Source organism: Schistocerca nitens, chromosome 3 (assembly GCF_023898315.1).
Source record: "Schistocerca nitens isolate TAMUIC-IGC-003100 chromosome 3, iqSchNite1.1, whole genome shotgun sequence".
Taxonomy (NCBI): Eukaryota; Metazoa; Arthropoda; class Insecta; order Orthoptera; family Acrididae; genus Schistocerca; species Schistocerca nitens.
In genome coordinates, this window is record NC_064616.1 from 972,057,694 (window position 1) to 972,081,435 (window position 23,742).

A 23,742-nucleotide genomic window follows, 5' to 3' on the forward strand; every position below is an offset into this window, starting at 1 on the left:
CTTTGTACGTCATTATGATAAATCGCTAAGCTTTGGTACGGCTGACACGTTCCTTTAGCACTAGATTTGACTATGATCTGTTAATGCCAAGCGTTTGGAGAACGACTACCAGCTTTCCACATATCATAAAGTCGTAAACATGTATTTATGTAACTAAGTAATTTCTCGTCTTTGGAATTATTATTTAATGAAATTTCGTTGCTGTACATCTGATCAGTTTTCTTTCCTTTTTCTGGAAGCCGTACAAGAATGTCAACACGCTCTGGTATTACCATCAATCACCACCCAATGAACATCAATTTCTGTCTGATAATGACTCCCCATACATTACGATTTTAAGCTATGTTGCTTCCGTGTGTTTTTTAAAGTCATGTGCCCACCAGAACGCTGTCGTAGTTTACCAAGATTCTCCAGGCCAGTTTAACACTTCTCTTTATTTATTTTAGTACCCAGTCAGCCATTCTTAAGTGGCATTACTACAAAAACCCGTCAACCGGCTGTACGAATTAGGTGGTAATTCAGACGTTTTATTGAGTTCTTTTGTTGGTTCGTGAAATTTATAAACAGTTTACTGAATGAAGGTACTGCCGATATACTCTATTAACTTTCATCCCTGTCGTTTCAGGATGTGTAGGCTTACCTAAAGCTGCTGAGAATGATTTCGTTAGTACGGTTTCTTTTTGTCCTACCCCTCTGCCAAAGTTGTATTTCATACTGTCCTTAGGGAGTGTTTTGGAATGATGTGTATATTCTTCAGTATACTAACATAGGTTAAATCACGACTGCGTTTCTCAGAATTTGTGCATTTCAGGCAGTGTGGTAATGCTCATTGTTGTGTATTGTACAATTTCGTTTACGTCTTTCAAAGTGGTCTATTGTGCTATATACTTGTGTGGCCCTGCTTGTTCCTTTAGCAAATTAAAATTATTTTTTTTTCTATGCAGTTAATGACAATTTGGTAGAACATCTTATATATGCCGTGGGTTTTTAATGCCGTGCGGCTCTTCCCGATACACCTCCCAATATGTAGTCTTTGACTCTACGTGCTTCTAGAATATTTACTTACTAGGTCTGAGGACGTGTCACAAATTATGAATCAAAGAAATTCAGTTAAAATCCCGTAGCTCTGAACTGTTAACCACTTGGCCAAGCGGTTCTAGGCGCTACAGTCCGGAACCGCGCGACCGCTACGGTCGCGGGTTCGAATCCTGCCTCGGGCATGGATGTGTATGATGTCCTTAGGTTAGTTAGGTTTAACTAGTTCTAAGTTCTAGGGGACTTATGACCTCAGCAGTTGAGTCCCATAGTGCTCAGAGCCAATTTTTTTTTTAACCACTGGTCAACTTTCGCTTTACTAAAATTAATTGAAAACAAATGATAAACTTTCCTTGGCACTATTGTAGATATGTTTAAATGTACCATTGAAGACATCTGTACAGTGTACCATACGCCGAACTTTGAAATGGATATATGGCGTATTTCGATCCAAACTTAATTATACAACCTAGCTTTCTCCTCGCCAATACTGTGATCCGTGCAATTAGTGAAAGAGATAACGCTGTTGCCTACAGTATAACCAGGCCTGTTGTCAAAATATGTTGAAGACTCTGATGAAAGAACTTACATTTCAGCTTCCGATGGTGACAGGAATTATGGAACCTTTGGACATCAATCGAAGGAAACTTGTCTGAAGAGGACTGTGGCCTATGGGACTCTCGGTAAGTCGTCGTTCCCTTTATCTCAACGCATTTTGGGGTGCCGCTGCCGTCTGGCGTATATAAGTACCTGTCGTTACAGATATCCGAATAAGCGAGGCTGGTAAAACGATCAGTCGAGCTATTCATCAAATAGATTGTATAATTTCTGAAATACCTGGAAATGGATGGCATTAACAGAACAGTCAATATTAAATTAGCTTCGGCAGCGTGTACAGAAATTGTCTACTCTTAGACTAACGTGCAGAAATGTGTAAAGGGAATCAGTCAGCCGAGACGCGATTGACAGGGCCCGTTACATTACCTGAAGCATATATACCCCTTATCGCTAGCTCGACGTACAGAGAGATTTTTGGGCGGGCTAAGTGTTTCCCAATCTCTGTTCCCTCTACAGATTTACGTTTCATCAAAATTAATGTGTTCAAAATGTTCAAATGTGTGTGAATTCCCAAGGGACCAAACTGCCGAGATCATCGGTCCCTAGACTTACACACTACTTAAACGAACTTATAGTAAGAACAACACACACACCCATGCCCGAGGGAGGACTCGAACCGGCGGGAGGGGCCGCGCGGTCAGTGACATGGCGCCTCAAACCGCGGTGCCACTCCGCGCGGTAAAATTAGTGTGTTTCATCAATGGATAGCGCTCATTTGTATCATTCTTTAACCACATACTAGTGTAATAAGGCTCGAATTTGCGTATATGCTGTACCTGACAAACTTGATTGCGATACAAAGTAAAGTTTAAAATAAAAGTGGGAGGGAAGAACAATCACACCCGATATAACGTGTCATGGCCTGCCATTGTTAGGTTGTAAGCAATGTATGCCATATTTTGTTTAGTTAGAGACATAAGAGTGTTGGTTTAGTAGTTGACTGAAATGAGGTTCCCTCGCTACGGCACTTTGTCTTGTCGAAATCCGGATATATTGTCTGCCAGCACATACCCATTTTTATAAGCAGCTGGTGCATCCTTGACTTCAATAGTAAGCCTAGAATAACTGACAGTCTCATAGATGCAGCTTCCAGTCACTCCCAAAGAAGCTAAAATCATGCACACAAAGTACTTAATACGGCCCCCGAAACACGTCTGCTTATGAAAAAAAGACCTAGACAGTATAAAGCGTAACACTAAAACACAGACTCATAAAGCTAGACATAAAATCCGATCTTTTTTAAAATAAGGAAAGTAGGCAGTAAAAGGAATGTTAATCTAACCAACAACAACAATATTAACAAAAATATCCAGGCAGACTAATTCAAACGTTGAAGACGAAGAGGGAAAAAAAAAGAGCTAAATAGCAATACAATATTTTGGCAGAACGGTCTGAGGCGCTGCAGTCATGGACTGTGCGGCTGGTCGCGGCGGAGGTTCGAGTCCTCCCTCGGGCATGGGTGTGTGTGTGTTTGTCCTTAGGATAATTTAGGTTAAGTAGTGTGTAAGCTTAGGGATTGATGACCTGAGCAGTTAAGTCCCATAAGATTGCACACACATTTGAACTTTTTTTTTGTGCAGAAAGATCGGCTTTGTTGAGGAGGTAGCTAGGCGAGCACAAGCGCCAATAGTCGCTTCCTTCTTTGGCGGTAAGTGCTCCCCAGAAAATGAGGCGGCCGGCAAGGAAGCAATACCAAGAGGCACTGCCTCTGTAATTCTGTCGCAGCTGTCCGTCGCGTGCACTTTGAACATTTATCACCGAATTTAATGTTAATTCCCGTACGATGATGGTTATAGTGTAGTTGTGAATAACACACGCGGAACACAACAGATATTATTGGAACGCTGTTCTACTCTTGTTGCCTCGATTACAAGCGAAAATGCTCATTGAGCTATCGTGGCTGAAGATTTTCTCTCTACACGATAACAAATGGGACCGGAACTTCAAGGCACGATCAGACATCTAAACGTCCGGGACAGGTTCATTCACGATAGGTGACGAAGTCCCCCTGTAATTCTTGCTCTTCTGTAACCATTCTGTGTAAAGTAGTGAAAAAATGCTTTCGAAAAAATTTAAAACTTGGATCAAATCAATATTTATTTGAAGGTTGCTGCAATACACTATACCTCTTTTAGATACAGGCGCTACATTTCGGTGTAGTTGGCGCCGGAAGTATAAAGCGAACTCCCTGTAGCCGTGTGCCAAGCTGCCTCGTGCAAGCAGGATGATCGGTCGACGTGTGGTGAGCCGGCGCGCCGGACGGAAGTGACCGGAAGAGGGCTGTCCCCTTCACGTCAGCACGCTTAACGACCCTTACTTTATGGCGACGTCACAGGAAGCAGGCGCACCTGCCGAGATTGTTGCGTCCCTGGCGGCCGATGGGCCATGCGGCGCACTTCACTGCTGCCAGCTTCCCTCACTGCAGTCGTTCCGTTGGGCGAACATACTTGAACAACATTGTCAAAAAGACTATAGGGCAGACTGGATTGTCTACGGATATCGGATCATACAGCTTGATTATTAAGCCAGTTTGCTGGTAACCAGTGGTGTTGATCGGATTCCAGCCGTGAATTTACTAACAGATGTGGTTGTTGTTGCCGGTTGTTCCGCGTAGTGCTGGCTCCATATAAAGGTGCCTGGCTGCTGTCTCAGCATGTGAAGGGGTCCACAGAAAACGAAGAAAACCCGTATTTGAGCTACCCCCCTTCCCTTGTCCTTTCTGAGGGCCTAATTGGCAGTAAGTTTTCGATATGAAATGGAGTACCGGGTAAATATTTAGCCACAATGCCACCCCCACCGGCCGGCCGGAGTGGCCGTGCGGTTCTAGGCGCTACAGTCTGGAACCGAGCGACCGCTACGGTCGCAGGTTCGAATCCTGCCTCGGGCATGGATTTGTGGGATGTCCTTAGGTTAGGTTTAATTAGTTCTAAGTTCTAGGCGACTGATGACCTCAGAAGTTAAGTCGCATAGTGCTCAGAGCCATTTTTGAACCACCCCCCACCCCCCTCTCCTTCTCTCCTTGGTATCCCTTGCATTCCTCTCAGTTTTTATCATCATTCCGACACAAAGTTGTTGATGATTAGTTCTTGAGAAAATGGTACAGGTTTTGGATCCTAAAAAACGTCCGCTTATTTTTCGATAAATGGAAGCCAATTTCAGTTCCCTATTCCAGCCTACCTGCCGTTACACACTCGTTGTTCCCTTTCTCGTATATCTCTTCTTTGTGTCTTGTCCTAAAGCAGGATGCTGCAGGGATGGGAATATTGAATTTAACTATCTTACAGCCGGCCGCTGTGGCAGAGCGGTTCTAGGCGCTTCAGTCCGGAACGGCCCTGCTGCTACGCTCGCAGGTTCGAATCCTGCCTCGGGCATGGATGTGTGTGATGTCCTTAAGCTAGTTAGGTTTAAGTAGTTTCTAAGTCTAGGGTACTGATGACCTCAGATGTTAAGTCCCATAGTGCTCAGAGCCATTTGAACCATCTTACACGACGGTTCCCATTGGTAATAAACGTCACTGATAGCCTTCTGCTCTGTAATCATACTCCACAGAATACTACGTGTCGCAGCGTTTAACTGAACGATGTGATCAGCAGCTTCATTAAACTTTCCGAAACAGACACCATCTTCATATAGGTAAGGCTTACCGACCAATGATCTTCAGTGTGAATGCACTCGCATTGCTCAAACTCTTACGGGAAAGTAGATCGACTGCCCCGAGTAAGGAGTTGAGTGGGCAGGGGCACTACCAATGTAGTGAATGGACAGTAAGTTGGAAATGTGGGTCTCACGGGTAGCGTGCCAGAGGTAAGTTCCCGCAGTCGCATTATCCTCTGTGTCCTCAATGGCTTACTCGGATAGAGCGTCTGAGCGTTCGAGTCCCTGTCAGAGCACACGTTTTCAACTGTCCCCGTTGGCATTTATAAACGCCTGTAATCAGCTAGGTCTGGATTTCATTGTAATTTCATCCATTAAACTTTGGTCCATTTCGCGCGATCAACTCTTATTTCAGGGAACTTTTTCATTCGTAGACGAATAGTTTTAAAGTCAGTCTTGTGACGGACCCGTACAACCATTTAATACGGTACCGACCCTGTCGACTGACTCTAAACAAACCGATTGTTGGGGCCAGAGACATAGTTCTGCTTATTCTCACAGCTCGCCAATGCTGTTGTTGCCCGCTTGGCTCGTATGATCACATCAAGCTGTGAGAACAACCACCCTACACCACCAAGTCATTTCAGTGGAAGGAGGTACGTATATATTAGTTCTCTCCCTCTCCCTTAACGTTTTTTGTATTTTTTCATTCAAATGTCGAGTTTTTAACCAGTGATCAATCTGGCAGTTAACTCAGTGTTCTGATGACGATTTTCATCGGCAAGACAATAATTGTACAGAAAATTAAAGATTGTGTACACAGCTGGTGCTGAATGTGACTGAAATGCATACACTAACCAACTTAAGCTTTTTTAGCTGTTCAACTATATGCCATACATAAAAATATATCATACATAAAAATTTCTTTACAAAGATGTCATTGTACTGTTATTTCCAATAAAATCCAGTACTCACCTGAAAATGTGATGTCCTCTCGGAATTAGTCTTAGCAGATGAACTGCGTTCTATACGTTTTTAAAAACAAGAGAAGTGAGCTGTTACATTATTTTTCTCTCTTGAGTGAGAAATTTCTTGGACAGTGACCAGCACAGTTCTAGCAAATCTTCCAGAGTTTCTCTTGAATTCTTTCCAAATGACTCGAGACGAGCAAGTTCTGCAGTTTTCTCGCGAATGAGTTTCGAATTACTTTAAACAACTTCCTTTTCATTTACGGATCGCCGCACTTATCCAGTACTCGATATGCACGAGCATAAAATCAATGCGAGCGGAAAGCTTAATTTCGCCCTCCTCCTTCCATTTTTCTATAATTGCACGCAATCCTAGACAGCCATGTAAAGACAAACAAGCGTGAATGTCAAGCAGATTATGCTGAGAAGTATAAACTTAACTTTTTTAATTAACTATATCTTACTTTTAACAAGGTGTTCAAATGGTACCGTCTGTAAGTACTTGGCTGAGAAAATGAACAGAATGTAAAACGATACTCTCAAATGTAGTTTCCAGGAACATATTAATCGTTAAGTGAAAGGCGTGTTTCCCACGCCCGGGTTCGATTCCCGGCGGGGTCAGGGATTTTCTCTGCCTCGTGATGGCTGGGTGTTGTGTGCTGTCCTTAGGTTAGTTAGGTTTAAGTAGTTCTAAGTTCTAGGGGACTTATGACCACAGCAGCTGAGTCCCATAGTGCTCAGAGCCATTTGAACCATTTTGAAAGGCGTGTAGTCGATTACAGTTTAAAAATACCATTGTAGCCCCTAAAGATTGCTCCCGTACGCGCTTCGAAGATGTCTTGCAGCACAGTGGTAAACTGATCGGCAAGTACTTTTCTGCTGTCGAGATAGTCTTTAGGAATTGCATAGACACCTTGGAAACATCAGCAGTAGTTACGTTAGTGACGAAGTTGATTGCCCCACTACTTCGTTGCCACTAAATAGTGACACAGTTCTAAAATACTACAGTCGTAGCCGATTCAGTTATCGTTCCATTGCACGATTGGTCACCGGAAGAGCGATTTAAGGTGGAATTTTATTCGTAGGAAAGGCAGATGCCCGGCCCATATTTATTGTGATAATCTTGGTGTTGACTTCAGTCCGAAGACAGGTTTGATCCATCCCTCCACGACTGCGTATCCTGTCCATCTCTGTGTAATTACTGCAACCTACAGCTATTTGTACCTGGTTACTGGTCCAGGCCTGGCCATTACCAAATTAACTATTCCTGGGTGTCTCAGGATGTGTCCTGTCAACTTATTACGTCTTTCAGTCAAGTAGTTCCATGAATTTCTCTTCTCTCCAGTTTGATTCAGTACTATTCCGTTAGTAGGTAGCTCTACCTGTCGAAACTTCGGCATTATTCTGTAGCACGCTTAAAAAACTTCTGTTGTCTTCGTCTTTAATGTTTAAACCCCCCCCCCCCCCCCCCAGTTTCTCTTCCGTACAAGTCTGCATTCCTCACAAATACTTTCAGGAAAGACGTCCGAACACTTACTGGCTCGTGCTGAAAAGCAATGCCTCCGAATTTTTTGTGTGGAAACTCTTGCAGCTTCTTAAATGAACCATTATTAGCATTCTGTTCGTTTATTCGTCTTGTCCACATATTAGCTGCTGTGTGTCGCTAGAGGGCTCCGAATTGTTGCATGTTACATGGCGGTGTGCAACATAACTACGCCGATGCTTGAGAAACAGCGTGCTATAAAGAGTTAGCCCACCCACGCAGCACCTTCCCCTTCGACATGACAATGCCATACCACACACGAGCGCTGTTACATCTGCAACAATACGACACCTTGGGTCACTGTCACCGATCATCCTCGATTTCATCTGTTTCCAAAATTTAAAGAACACCTTCGAGGACTTCTCTTTGATACTGATGAAGCGGTGCTTCCAGAGGTGAGGTTCTGGCTACGTCAAAGTCAAAAATTCTACAGTGATGGAATCAATAAGCTGGTCTGTCGTTGGGGGAAATGTTCAAATGGTTCAAATGGCTCTGAGCACTATGGGACTTAACATCTGTGGTCATCAGTCCCCTAGAACTTAGAACTACTTAAACCTAACTAACCTAAGCACATCACACACATCCATGCCCGAGGCAGGATTCGAACCTGCGGCCGTAGCAGTCGCTCGGTTCCGGACTGAGCGCCTAGAACCGCTCGGTCACCGTGGCTGGCGGGGGAATTGTGTCCGTCGCCTGGGTGAATATGTTGAGAATAAGATAAGTAGACAAAAGTAAAGCTGTGGAATGTTAATAACGTTTATTTTACCTCAAAAGCCTTACGAGCTTTCACATAAATTCGGGGCATTACTTTTCAGGACGCCTTCTTATAGTTACGTTGCATGTTAAAATATTTGGAAGCGTTATTCGCTCGCGAAAGAGGTGTTTACATAACCCTAGTTTGTCATGTTCTTTTGTGTTGTTCATCAAACTTGGTTAGCATTCTAGTTGCAAAATTCCGAGGGCCGGCGTTCCAGAAGTTAAGAAACGTTCCACTACGTCTTCCAGTGACCACGATCATAAAAATAAGAGAAATTCGGCCTCATACACAGTCACAAAAATTCTTTCTTTGCGCATAACTATGCGAATGGAACATGAAGACGGACGGAGGAGGGGAGGACAGTGCTGGTACACTGTACAACTTACCGTGACTTGAGAGAGAGAGAGAGAGAGAGAGAGAGAGAGAGAGAGAGAGAGAGAGAGAGAGGGGGGGGGGGGTGACATTTGAACGTGGTGGCATTTGAACTATTACAAGTCCTCTCCGACCTATTTCTGGTCCAAAATGTGTCTACCGAGGTTTACAAAAAAGAAAGGAAAAAAATCCTGGCTTACCTGCACATTTAAATTTTCCAGTACCTATGAACATCGTCACTCAAAACTCCTTGAGAACAGGGTACAGAAGCTTATAAACTCTGATGTCTATTGTTCCGAGCACAGAGGTAACGCAGTATCCCGTAGGACTCAATCATTTTAGTGTTAGATTTGTCGTGCCTTTCTTTCCGGGACATCCTAAAATGTTAAAAAAAAAATGTTCAAATGTGTGTGAAATCTTATGGGACTTAACTACTAAGGTCACCAGTCCCTAAGCTTACACAATACTTAAGCTAAATTATCCTAAGGACAACACACACACACACACACACACACACACACACACACACACGCCCGAGGGAGGACTCGAACCTCCGCCGGGACCAGCCGCACAGTCCATGACTGCAGCGCCTCTGACCGCTCGGCTAATCCCACGCGGCCATCCTAAAATGACGCGAGTCATTTCACAAATGACAGAGTTTTTTGTGTCGTTGTGTTAACGATTTATCAGCATCCTGAATGCAGGATGGGAATCGTTTAAGATGATAATTTGCACTCAATACATTTTGCTGTATGCTAAAGTGCTTCAAAAATTAATACTATATGTGCCCTCGTAATAGACACCTCCACGGGCAATTTATAGTATTTCCGAGCTTGTGCTGGCTTGCTTATGAATGCACATCGGGTGCCATTTGTGGCCCTGTCCGTTCAAAGTACTTTAGGTACGTCATGCGTGTCCTTGCTGGACATGAAACTTGTCACGTGTATCATTCCTATTCTTTTTTGTTTTAATGTTATTTGTGTGAGGGAATTGTGACAAAAATGGTCGAAGCACCACTTGCTGAAACTGTTCTATTTCAAGGTAATGTAAGACAGGTATTATGTTTTGTCACGGACTTGGGATAGGCTAAGGCCAGACCCAGGAGTGTCTTCTTTTGTAACAGGCCCCAGCTCCTCAATAAATTCTTGTCACCCGCTCGTCAAGCTCCGCTGGGAGTATCGTGTTCCCTCATAACCCGCTGAGGTTCCTATTTCTCCGCACTGGCCGCAATTTTTCGCGAGATTCCCGTTTCAGACAGAACACACTCCCCTCCGTAGCTATTGTGTCGCTCTTTACAGGACTACAGAAACGAGCTTCGCCTCATTGGCGCGTTTGCCGCTGACGTGTTAGCCACTAATGGATTTCGGTAACGGTGCCGTGTTAGGTGTGGGGGTCTAAGAGGTTGGTCACCACCGCCCCGACATTCCTGAAAAGGACAGAAATAACTCGCAGTCTTCGCCGAGGAGCTATCCTGACAATACCGCAGCGCACCAGTTGTGTGTCGAAGGTAGCTACGTCAGCAGTCCGCAGGGGACTTCTCACACTATTGTCGTTTCCACTTCTTTTCTGTTCCTCTCGCCAGAGGTGTGGGAGGGAAGTCACTGTAATCATACCTCGTATGAGTTCGAATTTCTGTGATTTTTGTCGTTTCCGGCATTTCGCGAGATGTAATTTGTTGCGTCACTCTTCTACATGTTGGATTCGTGTCGGGATGGGTACCGATAGGTTACATGTAGAGAATTAAATCGTATTACTTTTGCAGTCACGTAATTAGGTTCAACGAAAAGCGCATAACGAAGAAACAAATTCACATCTTGCGAGCTGAAAGGTTTCGCAAGACGAACTTCAAAACTGGTAGATATGAACGCGTCTCACCTACAGGCACCTGTGTTCTATCAATCAACCGAAACATTTTTGTTACGTTCCTCTCTTTCTGTCATTTTCCAAATCCTCATCCCCGAATTGAGTTGCCCCTTTTTATTTGATTACAGTCCCGACGCCCCTTCTGTTATTTACCCTACGATGGAAGTTGCAGGAGATTTACGTAACTGCCTGTGTGCGTGTTCCTGAGTCTTAGATGGTGACCAATCCGTCGTTTTCCTAGGTTGACTATTAACCTTTTCACATCCACTGCTGGATGAACGTGCTATCCATTTCCCCCGCCCATACGTGCTTTTAATCCCCTGTTATCTCCATTGCTCGTTGAGCAACCTTTTTTTGTAGATTATTTTCGCTTGAAAAGCCGGCGCATTATTGCTGTAAGTCAAAACTGGTGTGCAACTGATTGCAAACTTTGTTTCACATACATCAGTATCGTCATTCAGTTTGACAAAAGCGCTCCAGACTGTATCTCGATCTTCCGCCAGCCACCTTACACAAAGTACCCTGCGCCACACACCGTATCATTGCCACTTCCCCCTCTCTCTGTTCCAATCGCCAATGATTCCCGGGAAGAAACATTGCTGGCAGGCCTCCATGTGCACTCTAATTATTCTGTAATTTTACCTTCATGGCCTTTATGGAGATATACGTAGGACGTAGCAATATATCAGCTGGTCTCTTGTAGAAACTTACGCTTTCGTAATTTTAACGCTAAACCACACCCTGATGCAGAATGCCTCTCTTGTCGCACCTGCCACTCGTGTTGGCTGACCATCTCCGTGAAGCTTTCGTGCGTAGTATACGAAACCGTAACTTTGCATCGTAATTCTGAATAACACAGGCACTGCAATATCGTATCTATCCGCCGACACCGGGCAAGCTACTTTCAAGTAAAATGTCTCACCTGTACCGGAATATACATAATGGGTAGACGAGTAAATGGAAAAACCTGAGTGAACGGATCAACGAAGAGCCTGAACGGGTGTCATCGGACGTCCGCCCGGAACGAATTCAATGAACAATATAGAACAAAATGAGATAAAAAAAAAGTGGTATGGTGACCACTCACGATAAGCGGGAAATCCGGGTTCGAGCCTCATGTAACCTCCGACCTTAATCAATATGCCATTTATAATTCATAATGTCCAAAGTAGTGATCCAGTAACACTCAGATGTGGTGCGCCCGAAGTTATTTTTACGTCTGGAGATTTCTCTCCATTGAGAATTACACGCTGAGTTCTGTTAGCTAGAAACTCTTCAGTCCAATCACGCAGCTGGTCTGAGATTCCGTACGGTATTAATTTGTTCGTTACGCGGCAGTGCAGAACTGTACTGAACGCCATTCGGACGTCAAGGAACACGGAATTAATCTGGGAGACTGTATTTACTGCTTTCTAGGTCTCGTGAACGAACAGAACGAGCGGGATTTCACAGGATCGTCGTTTTCGGATCGCATGTTGATTACTACAGACAAGATTTCGGTCTCCAGAAACGTCATAATACGCGAGCATAAAACGTGTTCAAAAATTCTACAACAGACGGACGACAGAGGTATAAGCTTATATGCTTCTGCGTTTGTTCGATGACTTCCTGAAAACGCAATGATCAACGCATTTCCCGGTCAGCATGAGCACTTTGCTCCTCCTGTGGTACAATGCCGCTATAAGGCAAGCAAATTCTTTTGCTTACGTTTTATAGAATCGTACTTGTCACGTCAGGTCCATTGGCGTTTCCTCCGTTGAGCGATTTCAGGTGCTCTTCTATGCCATAGTCAATGATTTCAGTATCAGCCACTTTGACGTCCGTCCGAAGATTTAAAGGAGAAAATACACTGCGATCTTGGGGAACAGTTGTGGTAAAAAACGTTTAGTATTTCGCCCTTCTGCGTCATTTCTCGTTTCGATGCCATTATGATCTCAGAGTGTCTGGACAGGTGGTTTGGATGCGTTTACTGATTTAACATAAGATTAAAACTTCTTCTGTCTGTGAATACTTAGCTATTTATTTCCTGTCTTTTGAGGAAAGCGTACTGGAATGATACGTGGAACAACATTGATTTCTGATTCCAAAGAACATTTTTATCTCACCTTTCTAGAATTATGGCAAAACGGAGCCGCTCTCAAATGCGCAATAGTGCAGAACTGATTCCGAGAATAAAGCCGAAACACGAACAGACTGTAGCTACAAAGTAAGCTAACCACGGAGCTTAACACCAGCGCGTTAATGTTTCACCATTCCCCGTGCAAGGAAAACTCGTTCCCGATTGAGCTTCTGTAATTCGCATGCAGAGCACTTCGTAGCCACCTCCATAAACAAACACCAGCACCGTTGTCAGTGGACGTGCACGGCAAATGCATTGCATGCGTGGGAGAATGAGCAGTGTAAGGCTGAATGGGTGATACACGCGTGTAGTTTGGGGTTGAGAAACGCAGTCCGGTGACTAAGGCGCCAAGGAATGCAAGCGCTGCCTCATTCCGCTTCTGGAAAGCTGTTTAAGAAGCCATCCCGTGTTCTTCGAAAGCGATATCGATAAGCCGTAAAGCACTGCGCTCGAGAAAGCCACAAAACATAAACTACGTCACGGTTTTAAGTATTCCACCCGGAGAATTTATCACGAAAGGAAATGAAGCACTCGGCGGGCTTTTCACTCTCATACCCCAAAGAAGGGTGCCTAAACGATTAAAATTTAGTTCGAGTACACGAGAAATTGCAGCTGCTGACGGGAGCGGATATTTGCGTGCCGCTGTATCCTCGGTGAAAGACATTCGTCAGATGTTTCACTGTAGGGAGACGAGAAAGCGTATAATCCATTTTCAGAGGAAACTACCTTGTTCGGTACTACACTTCCGCTTTTATTTTAAGATACGTGGTTGAAATTTCGTGCAGACGCTTAAAATGAGTAGGATGCTTCGATTAAATCGTTATTTGAATCTTTACCTCATGACGAAGGGAGATAACACATAGAGGCCTTTGTAGGTAAAGAAATTCGGTATATTTTGGACTCCACTGCTGCGTGCGCGATGCAGAATGCAGCGCTCCAATCATATGTTTTGCGCCCTCTACGGGAGGTATGTTATAGTGTAGTTCCTATTTCTAATTAAATACTGTTTCTGGAAAGTTTGTAAGCAGGCTTTCGTAGGATCAAGCATCTGTCAGGAAGTTTTTTCAGCATTTATGTGACGCTCTTCGCTGGCTCAGACAAACCTGCGACGATTCGTGCTGCACTTTTGTTTCAGTATTGCCACTTAGTCCTGTTTGGTATGGGTCCCATACACTTGAGCAGTACTCTAAGCTGGCTCGCACGTGTGCTCTGTAAGCAAACTTCTTGTTGTCTGACTGCATTCCCCCAGTATACAGCCATTGAACCAAAATCTGCCATCCGCTTTACCCACAACTGAACCTGTAAGCCCGATCTGTTCCGTATTCCAACAAATCGTTACAGTTAAGTATTTGCATGATTTGACTGATTCCATTTGCGAGACATTAACATTGTAGTCATAGGACTCTACAGTACCTATAATGTAAAGTGTACAATTTTACATTTCTGAGCATTTAAAGCAAATTGCAACTCTCTATACTACTTTGACTAAATATTTGTGCAGCAGTTTTTTTTTTTTCAGGTAGTACTTAATTACAGGTATTGTCTGCCAGGTCACGAACAACAAGGGTCCAAACGCTCTTCGCTGGAACACGCCTGGAGCTGCTTCGACGTCTGCCAACGTTTCTCCAGAGATAAAACACTGTTTTCCCTGCCAGGAGATCCAAAATCCAGTCACAAATTTCCCTCGATACACCATACGTTCGTGCTTTCGATAACAAGCGTCGGTGTGATACTGGGTCAAATACGCACTGACCAAAACCACCGTGTCGCCGAGCCAACTGAGAGGTTCAGGAGACCTAGTCATTCATTTCCGTGTGTTACAAATATAATGTTGTTCGCAACACGCTCCAAGTGACCTAAGATTACCTTAACGAGCAAACAAATCCTGGATATGCTGGAATGTACCGCAATAGTTCGTGTACGTAATACTTTATGGCTTTTTATGAACGTAGTTCACAGGAATTCACCTCTTCTCTCTACTTTATCTTGCAGAACAACAGCCGTCTATATTAATTAAGTTAGAATGCATTAGATCCTTAGGTGCACACAGATCGTTGAGTATTCAAATATATAGGTCAACAACCACGCGCAAAATCTGTTATTTACTGGAGCAGATGCGGACTGCAGCTATTACATACTCATTACCCGTGCAATTACGAAAGAATGACATAGTACCTTTTCCACTCTTCGGTAATTGCACTGATAATGACAGTGCAATAGTTGAAATCTAGATCTGCTCCAGTAAGTGATGGATTTTGCGCGGCTGATTGCTGGGCCTTCTTTAAATTAGTTTAATTGCTCTCGAAAGGAGAACAATATCATAGCGATAGAACAACAGGACGTGAAATTGCGATAACTAAATGAGGTACGTAACCCTGATTGTCATAAGGCCACCCAATGCATGACGTGCTAAACAAATCCTCTGAACCGGAGTAATGAGGTGCAAAGAATTATCTCAACATCTGGGGAGAATAGTGCCAAATGCGGTCGTAAGCCAGGATTATTCGTCAAGGTAGCGAGGACGTCTCACTTAAACCAGAGACCAGCGTTTGGACCACAGTCAATCAGTGACAGGCTACGGAAAAGTCAATGCCCTATTTAGAACTCTCTCTCTCTCTCTCTCTCTCTCTCTCTCTCTCTCTCTCTCTCCACCCTCCCTCCCTCCCTCCCTCCCTCCCTCCCTCCCTCTCACACACTGCTGTGTATGTGAAGCAGTACACCTTCACCTTCTCAAAGGATGCCCTTAGTGTAGCGCATACATCCTGGAATGCTCAGTAGCTGCCGTCTGCCCGAAAAATAAATGAAACACTGAAGAACATAGGGTGGAAACATCCCGAGACTGTCCTTACTAGGGAAACGACTTATTTGTAGCTTTCGGGCCGGGAAAGAAACTGCAAGCTCGGTTAATAGCAGTTTCCGTGGAAACCTGGCCAGCCTGGGTCTTCATGCAGAGAATACTTTTGTCCCATTGCTGTCATTTTATACAGAAATCATGGTCTGTTGTAGGCTGTAATATTCTTTATTAATTGTGCTTCACAATTAAAGAAAAAGATTATTAGAGCCAACTACGGACAGTATTTTCCTTTACGGAATTTTTAGAGGCTGTGGACCCACGAAAAAAACAATATTATATCCCTTTCCTGTTCCAAACATTCGGCATGCCTCAGTAAGAGTTTTTAATCTCCCTTACTTTGTTGGGCGGAAAAGTCGTATAGCTGCCTTCAGCGAATTCCATCAAATTTCGCGGAGCATTTGTGTAACACTCCCGTCCTGATGTAACCGTCCGGCAACAAATGTAGCTGGTCGCCATGTCTTCCTGTAATATGACCTGCTGGTGTCCCAAGCCCTCGAGCAGTTTCTAAGCAAGCGTTCTGTACGTGGTCTTCGTTATAGATGCTCCACACTCGTGCAATAAACCGTTTTGGTTTCCGCATAACTGATCGTATGCTGTCGTTCCATTTCATATAGTCTCCCCATGTCACGACTTGACATTTAATTGACGTGGTTGAATCAAAGAACATACCACTAATACACAGGAATGCTTTGTCCACTCGCCCATGTGAATTTACATTCATCCACATCTAAAGCAAGCTGCCGTTTAATTGTCACTAGTTCCGGCGTATGTATACTCAACGAGCTAAGAGATCAAATACAGAACTGAGTTTATTAGACGGAGGAACTGGCGGCGTGTACAACTCCCCTTCTCAAATTGTCCTGCCCGTCAGTATTTCCGGTTGCACACTGTTAGCGTTGATTGCTAATGGAAAAACCGAAAAGCGGCAGGAAAGGGTATGAGTGCGTGACAGGATCTCGTTGAAAAGTTACAAAAGTTAATTATCATCAGCTTTTACAAGACAGAGAGTGGAAAATCCGAATGTAGTAGTTGTATGTGCGAGGTGACCAGCTGCTGCAGTTGCGCGTATCTGGAAAGAGCTGAATATTTCTCTCCTCTGGTGTTTGTTACTTTGTGACACGCGGAATTGTTTGGAACGGTGAGCTGGAGCGCTAAGTGACAGGACCTGCCGATATCCATTCTGCATCGTGACACAATCCGTGCGACAGTTTAGACTTTTGACAACACGCTCTTTATCGGAAATCCGAAAGCTTTGAAACGTCCGCCAGCTTACCAGGCGGACCCTTTCACTGCGTAGGCGGTGTGATGTGGCACGTTGAGGCCGCACGAAAGCGACCACCGCTAAATTAAACGCGAGTCTCCAATCTGGGGACCGAGCGTGGTTGAGGCAGCGGGCTCCTATTCGGGAACATCGGGGCTTCAGATCCCTGTCAGACATCCTAATTTATGCTTTACGTGGTTTCCCTAATCACTTCGTGAGGATGCCTCGATATTCGCTTGAAAAAGGCGCGCCCAATATATATATACTCCTGGAAATGGAAAAAAGAACACATTGACACCGGTGTGTCAGACCCACCATACTTGCTCCGGACACTGCGAGAGGGCTGTACAAGCAATGATCACACGCACGGCACAGCGGACACACCAGGAACCGCGGTGTTGGCCGTCGAATGGCGCTAGCTGCGCAGCATTTGTGCACCGCCGCCGTCAGTGTCAGCCAGTTTGCCGTGGCATACGGAGCTCCATCGCAGTCTTTAACACTGGTAGCATGCCGCGACAGCGTGGACGTGAACCGTATGTGCAGCTGACGGACTTTGAGCGAGGGCGTATAGTGGGCATGCGGGAGGCCGGGTGGACGTACCGCCGAATTGCTCAACACGTGGGGCGTGAGGTCTCCACAGTACATCGATGTTGTCGCCAGTGGTCGGCGGAAGGTGCACGTGCCCGTCGATCTGGGACCGGACCGCAGCGACGCACGGATGCACGCCAAGACCGTAGGATCCTACGCAGTGCCGTAGGGGCCGCACCGCCACTTCCCAGCAAATTAGAGACACTGTTGCTCCTGGGGTATCGGCGAGGACCATTCGCAACCGTCTCCATGAAGCTGGGCTACGGTCCCGCACACCGTTAGGCAGTCTTCCGCTCACGCCCCAACATCGTGCAGCCCGCCTCCAGTGGTGTCGCGACAGGCGTGAATGGAGGGACGAATGGAGACGTGTCGTCTTCAGCGATGAGAGTCGCTTCTGCCTTGGTGCCAATGATGGTCGTATGCGTGTTTGGCGCCGTGCAGGTGAGCGCCACAATCAGGACTGCATACGACCGAGGCACACAGGGCCAACACCCGGCATCATGGTGTGGGGAGCGATCTCCTACACTGGCCGTACACCACTGGTGATCGTCGAGGGGACACTGAATAGTGCACGGTACATCCAAACCGTCATCGAACCCATCGTTCTACCATTCCTAGACCGGCAAGGGAACTTGCTGTTCCAACAGGACAATGCACGTCCGCATGTATCCCGTGCCACCCAACGTGCTCTAGAAGGTGTAAGTCAACTACCCTGGCCAGCAAGATCTCCGGATCTGTCCTCCATTGAGCATGTTTAGGACTGGATGAAGCGTCGTCTCACGCGGTCTGCACGTCCAGCACGAACGCTGGTCCAACTGAGGCGCCAGGTGGAAATGGCATGGCAAGCCGTTCCACAGGACTACATCCAGCATCTCTACGATCGTCTCCATGGGAGAATAGCAGCCTGCATTGCTGCGAAAGGTGGATATACACTGTACTAGTGCCGACATTGTGCATGCTCTGTTGCCTGTGTCTATGTGCCTGTGGTTCTGTCAGTGTGATCATGTGATGTATCTGACCCCAGGAATGTGTCAATAAAGTTTCCCCTTCCTGGGACAATGAATTCACGGTGTTCTTATTTCAATTTCCAGGAGTGTATATATATGAGTAATTTTCATACACACAAATCAAAAAAAGTTTTCATTGTCCCCTTCTTTCGAAAATCATGGTACAGAAAACAAATGGCTCTGAGGCGTACGTGTATATTCTTTTGCAATGTTTCCAGATAATCAAATTAAAAAAATTAAAACGTTATGTAAAGACACAATCGCCTGTTTCCCATCGGGGGTTCTCACAACACTCCTGAGCAACATATAACGTCCCCTTGCTCGGATGCGGGCTTGAATTCGTTTTAGCATACCATCGATGAGATCGTGAAGTCAGCTTTGATCCAAATTGCCTCATTCTTCGGTGGTGCTCTTGCTAAGTCGCACAGAGTACGCGGTCGTTGTCGACGTCGAAAAAAGCTCGTTTCAATCGATGTCGCTCATGTTCGATTGGGTTCATTTATAGGAAACAGACCACTACATTCTGGTGACCGTAACATGGCGAATGAGCATGTTGCCGAGAACAGCACGAGGACTACTCGAGCTATCATCCATAAAGATGAAAGTACCACCAAAGTTTTGGCGATACAGTCTCTGTACACGTTGCAGAATCTCGTTCATATACCGTAGAGCAGTGAGATTGCCGTCAATAAGCTCGAGAGATGTCCCATGAAATGCCACTCCAGAACATCACTGCACTCCACCAGGACCGTGATGCACACGTGGGACACGCGTTACATATCACCAGGTTGTCTCCAAACACCGTGTCTGCGTTTATCAGAGTACAAACAAGTCAGAATTTCGTCCGTAAACAACATCCGACGCCAGTCTTGGGGCATCCATTCTGCAGGATTACTTGCCCATCTGTCACGGAGTCCACGGTGTTCTGGTGTACGACGTGGAGGTAGCCACGGTCCTCGGGAATGGAGATTCGCATCGTGCAATGATCTGATCTGATACATGACGTCCTATAGCATCTTCGAACGCCGAATTCATTTCTGGAGCACTCAACCCACGGTTGCTTCGACTCTGTCGTAGATATTGATGGTCTTGTGCACCTGTCGAACGTGGGCGGCCACTGCGATGTAAGTTCTCGACACTACCTGTCAATTGGAACCGATTTCACGTCGGACAGTCTAAGTTACGCCAAACATAATACTCATAGATAACATTAAGTTAATCGGGTGTAATACACTCCTCATTCTACGTTCCGCTAACGAAGCCTGGGAAGGAATAGTGAAACATTCAACAAGCTGTTGATAGAAATCGGCGGCTAAGCTGGGGAGGAAAAGTTGTAGCATGCAACACTAGCGGCATATAAAATATAGACAACAATTTTAACTCTAAACTAAAATTACCTGAGCGGAGAGCGTGCCCGGTGGCTGTGCCAAGGATCGCGTCCCATTTCCATTACCGTTGGGTATTTTTTTCCTTGCGGAGAGCACTGGCACGCGGCGTGAGGACAAATAAGGAGCTACTGGAGGGGTAAGCTGAACACTTCCCGGAGGACGACACGGCGTCCGGAGTGCCTGGTCGAATTGGAGACCATTTTCTGTAAGGAACAAGGAGTATTTAGGTAAAACGAGAAACATACTGTACTGGTCACACGTAAAACAAGTAATGAAAACTGGTGAAGAAGTTCATTTTACAGTTTGAACAAAGTCCACGTTAAGCTATAGGCCTTCTTGTAACTAATTGGGTATGTCATTATTTGGTAAGTGGAAGGTAAACCAGTGTCGCTCCAGTACGAGCTTGCGTTGTAGTCAGGCACGTCGATGTAGCTCACACCAACTAACAGCTTGGAGCCAGCACTACCTAATAATCTCGAAACAGCTGTCAATAGTAATAACAGGAAAACGTTATGAACTATTATAAAGAGGAGCGCTTGTCCGGAATATCTGATTTTTTCTTAAGAAAATGGTTCAAAAAATAACCAAAAGACTGCTACACACATTGTCTGCAGCAAATTGAAATGGATATGCCAAGAAGCTCCTGTCTGGAAAAGGAACGGTTCACAGTAAAAGAGTAGCTGGTTGGCCAGTATCACTTGGAGCATGTAGCGCTACATACATACTGGCTCGATAATTCGTGATGCAGCAAAGCGTCGCGAATAGATCGTGATGCATACAATGATCAGAACTGGTTTTCGACCGTACGGGTGAGCAAAATGGAATCCGGTACCTGTGGAACAGTTCTGCAGTCCTGTAAAACAGTACATTGAGACGAGTAGTACGAGTCGGAATGAGAATATGCAGGAAATACGTGCTTCTTATTTCTGGTTTCCTGAGTTGTGAAAAGGCATTACTCGGGCATTTCGTCTCGCTATGACCGTCGTATGCGGCAGCGGTAATTTTGTGACGATCCACAGGGTGGAATGTATCAGAGAATTCACGGCAGAGACGGAGAAGCACGTGCGGCGTAATGCCGGATCGATGCGTCCAACTATTTCCTTTTTCTGCGGCGATATCAGGTAGTGGAATGGAAGAGATAAATAAGGGTGATATGCAGCCCCGAGCACGTGCTTGCCGGTGAGTCGCGCAAGATTAATGTGCATGCAGATACTGTCCAAAAGTGACTGTCTGCACAAAGAGGGCAGATAACGCAGCCGGAGCTCGCACCGCCAGAAATCTGAGCAGAGGGCAAGGAAGCTGCCAATAGGCGGGGCGGGGGAGGCTGCTAAAGCGCGTCTCTGGCTGTTTGTTCAAATGGATGACATTAAAGAGACCACAGGCTGAAGGCGGCGACTGTTACTTTAATTGTAGCATTCAAGTACTTCTAACAAAAACACTTTACGACAGTGCAAGCTCTCATCTCCATGTTCTGTTCAGGAAACTACACCATTAAAACTTCCTGTCGTCACGTATAAAATCAAAAACACGGCCTACTAGCTGTCTCTCTCGCTTTAGAATTTCTGCCCACTCCGACACTACCAGAAGCAGCTCCGCTTCTTTCGTACCAAACTCGCCATCTTGTTGCAGCTGGTTCCTTCCTACTGGACAAAGTGAATAAATGTCCGTGTGGTTGAATACTATAATATACGAGTATATGTACACCCGTGGGTGGAAACATAGAGCACTGGCCACCGCGATTCCGGGAATCTCCAGTGATAGCGTTGCGGGCACGCGAGCAGTAAGGGAAGTATATAAGCGCAGCAGAAACTAATCGACAATAGTTGCCGCTACGATATGGGGAAATCCACTGACATAAACGACTCTGACAAAAGGGAGACTGTTATGGGCCGGCATCAGATCGGAAAAGCTGGTCGGCTGTTAGCGTGCTAGTGCTGTGAGCATCTAGGGAAAGTAGATACACTGCCGCCAAATCACAGAATGTGGTGGTCGGCGGCTGGCCTATGCAGCTAAATTTAGAGATACATTTTTTTCTCTCTTTTTTTTTCCAGGCACAAGTGTTCCGTAGCACAGTGTTAAGCGCACATTTTTAAGAATGGAACTCCACAGCAGACCGCCTACATCCACATGCACACGCCGCTAACCACTGTGTGGTGCGTGGCGGAGGATACCTTGTACAACTTTCCTATCCTTTCCTGTTCCATTCGCAAATAGAGAGAAAAAAGAGAGTCTATACATCTCCATATGAGCCCTAATTTACTTTATCTTATCTTCGTGTCCCTTACGCGAAATTAACATAGGCGGCAGTAGAATCGTTCTGCAGTCAGCTCCAAATTTTGTCGATAGATTGCCGCGGAAAGATCTTAGTCACCCTTCTAGATATTTACGTTTGAGTTCACAAAGCATTTCCGTAATAACTAGTGTGCTGATCGAACCTATTTGTAACAAATCTAGCAGCCCGCCTCTGCATTGCTTCAGTGTCCTCCTCTAATCTGACCTGGTGGGGATCCCAAACACTCGAGCAGTACTCGAGAATTGGTCGCACTAGTGTTCTGCACGCCGTCTTCGTATGCTCGTACCTCCCTACGCGTTCCCACCTCAACCCACGACCATAGTCAATTAGGAGAGCAGTGGGCACAATTTCGTCGAGATTGGATCGCGGATCAGTGGAAACGTGTCCCCAGGTCAGATGTACCACGTTTTTTGTTACACCAGGTTGATAGTCGTGTCCGGGTACGCCGTTATCCAGGCGAACGGGCGAAATATGAACTACCTGACAAAAAAAAAAAAAACTGAATCGCCCAGAACGGTAGAAGAAAACGGAATAGAACTACACGGGTTGTGAGGGTATGTAACTTTATTTCAATGATTATAAAATATAGCCAAATTTATAGGGTGCTTGGCGATACGAGCACACTCATCAGTAAGGCGTTGAACTCCCTCTCACCTGGATGCACGCACTGATTCGGTTGGGAAGGGTGTTGTAGAACCGTTGTATCCTCTTCTCAGGCAAGCTGAGTCACATTTGTAGTATCTGGTACTTGATTTTCTGGATATATACGTCCAAGCTGGCCCCATACATGTTCCATCGGGGACAGAGCTGGGGATCTTGCTGGCCACGGGAGTGTCTCAACATCACGCTGACAGTTCGTAGGGACACGGACCAGGTGTGTATGGTCCAGTTAAATAATACGAACACAATAGTGAACAGGCGGGATGTCCATTGTGGCACAGGAGTTCTCTCAGCTGCTACCAGCCGTGACCTCAAGTCGTACCCGACGGCTACCCTGCCTCTCCAAAACATTGGAAGAATCGCAGGTCGCCGCCACACCCGCGGACGATAGCGATCCGCAGGCCCTTTTGGGGCTCGTGTCACGTGTCGGTAACGCGTCTTTCACGAGTACGCGGCATCTCCGTGCTCTTCAGAGTTATCACTCCGACATCTGACGCTGTTCAAGTCCCTTATGTACCCCAGCCGGCCTAGTAAGAGCGCTAAACACGAACAGCTCTATTCCACTCTGGTGGCCGTTCTATGTGTCACAGACAACCAAAACTGGTATCATCTACGTACACGCACATTTTTTACATCCGGCTATATCTTCTGGGTGTTTCGATTTTTTTCCCAGGTAGTATAGATCGAAATACAATACGTGTCAGCACGAATTGTACAAGAATTACTGCTAGTAAACCAAGTGTCTGCCACAGTGCATCGTGCGGAAAGCTCGACATTTGCAATTTGTGGGCTCCTTAACGCAGAATCGATTTTCACAGTAAG

The 23,742-nt window shown here is 45.5% G+C and overlaps 1 protein-coding gene across 1 annotated transcript in view; it reads left to right on the forward strand.

Annotated features, from left to right (window-relative positions):
- Window positions 1-23,742, forward strand: part of LOC126249508 (latrophilin Cirl) — a 777,653-nt gene that overhangs the window by 164,674 nt on the left and 589,237 nt on the right. Inside the window, exon 3 of the mRNA XM_049951159.1 lies at window positions 1,632-1,718. Within this exon, the coding sequence (XP_049807116.1) occupies window positions 1,707-1,718 (12 nt within the window). The 5' untranslated portion in view covers window positions 1,632-1,706. The remainder of the gene's footprint in view (window positions 1-1,631; window positions 1,719-23,742) is intronic.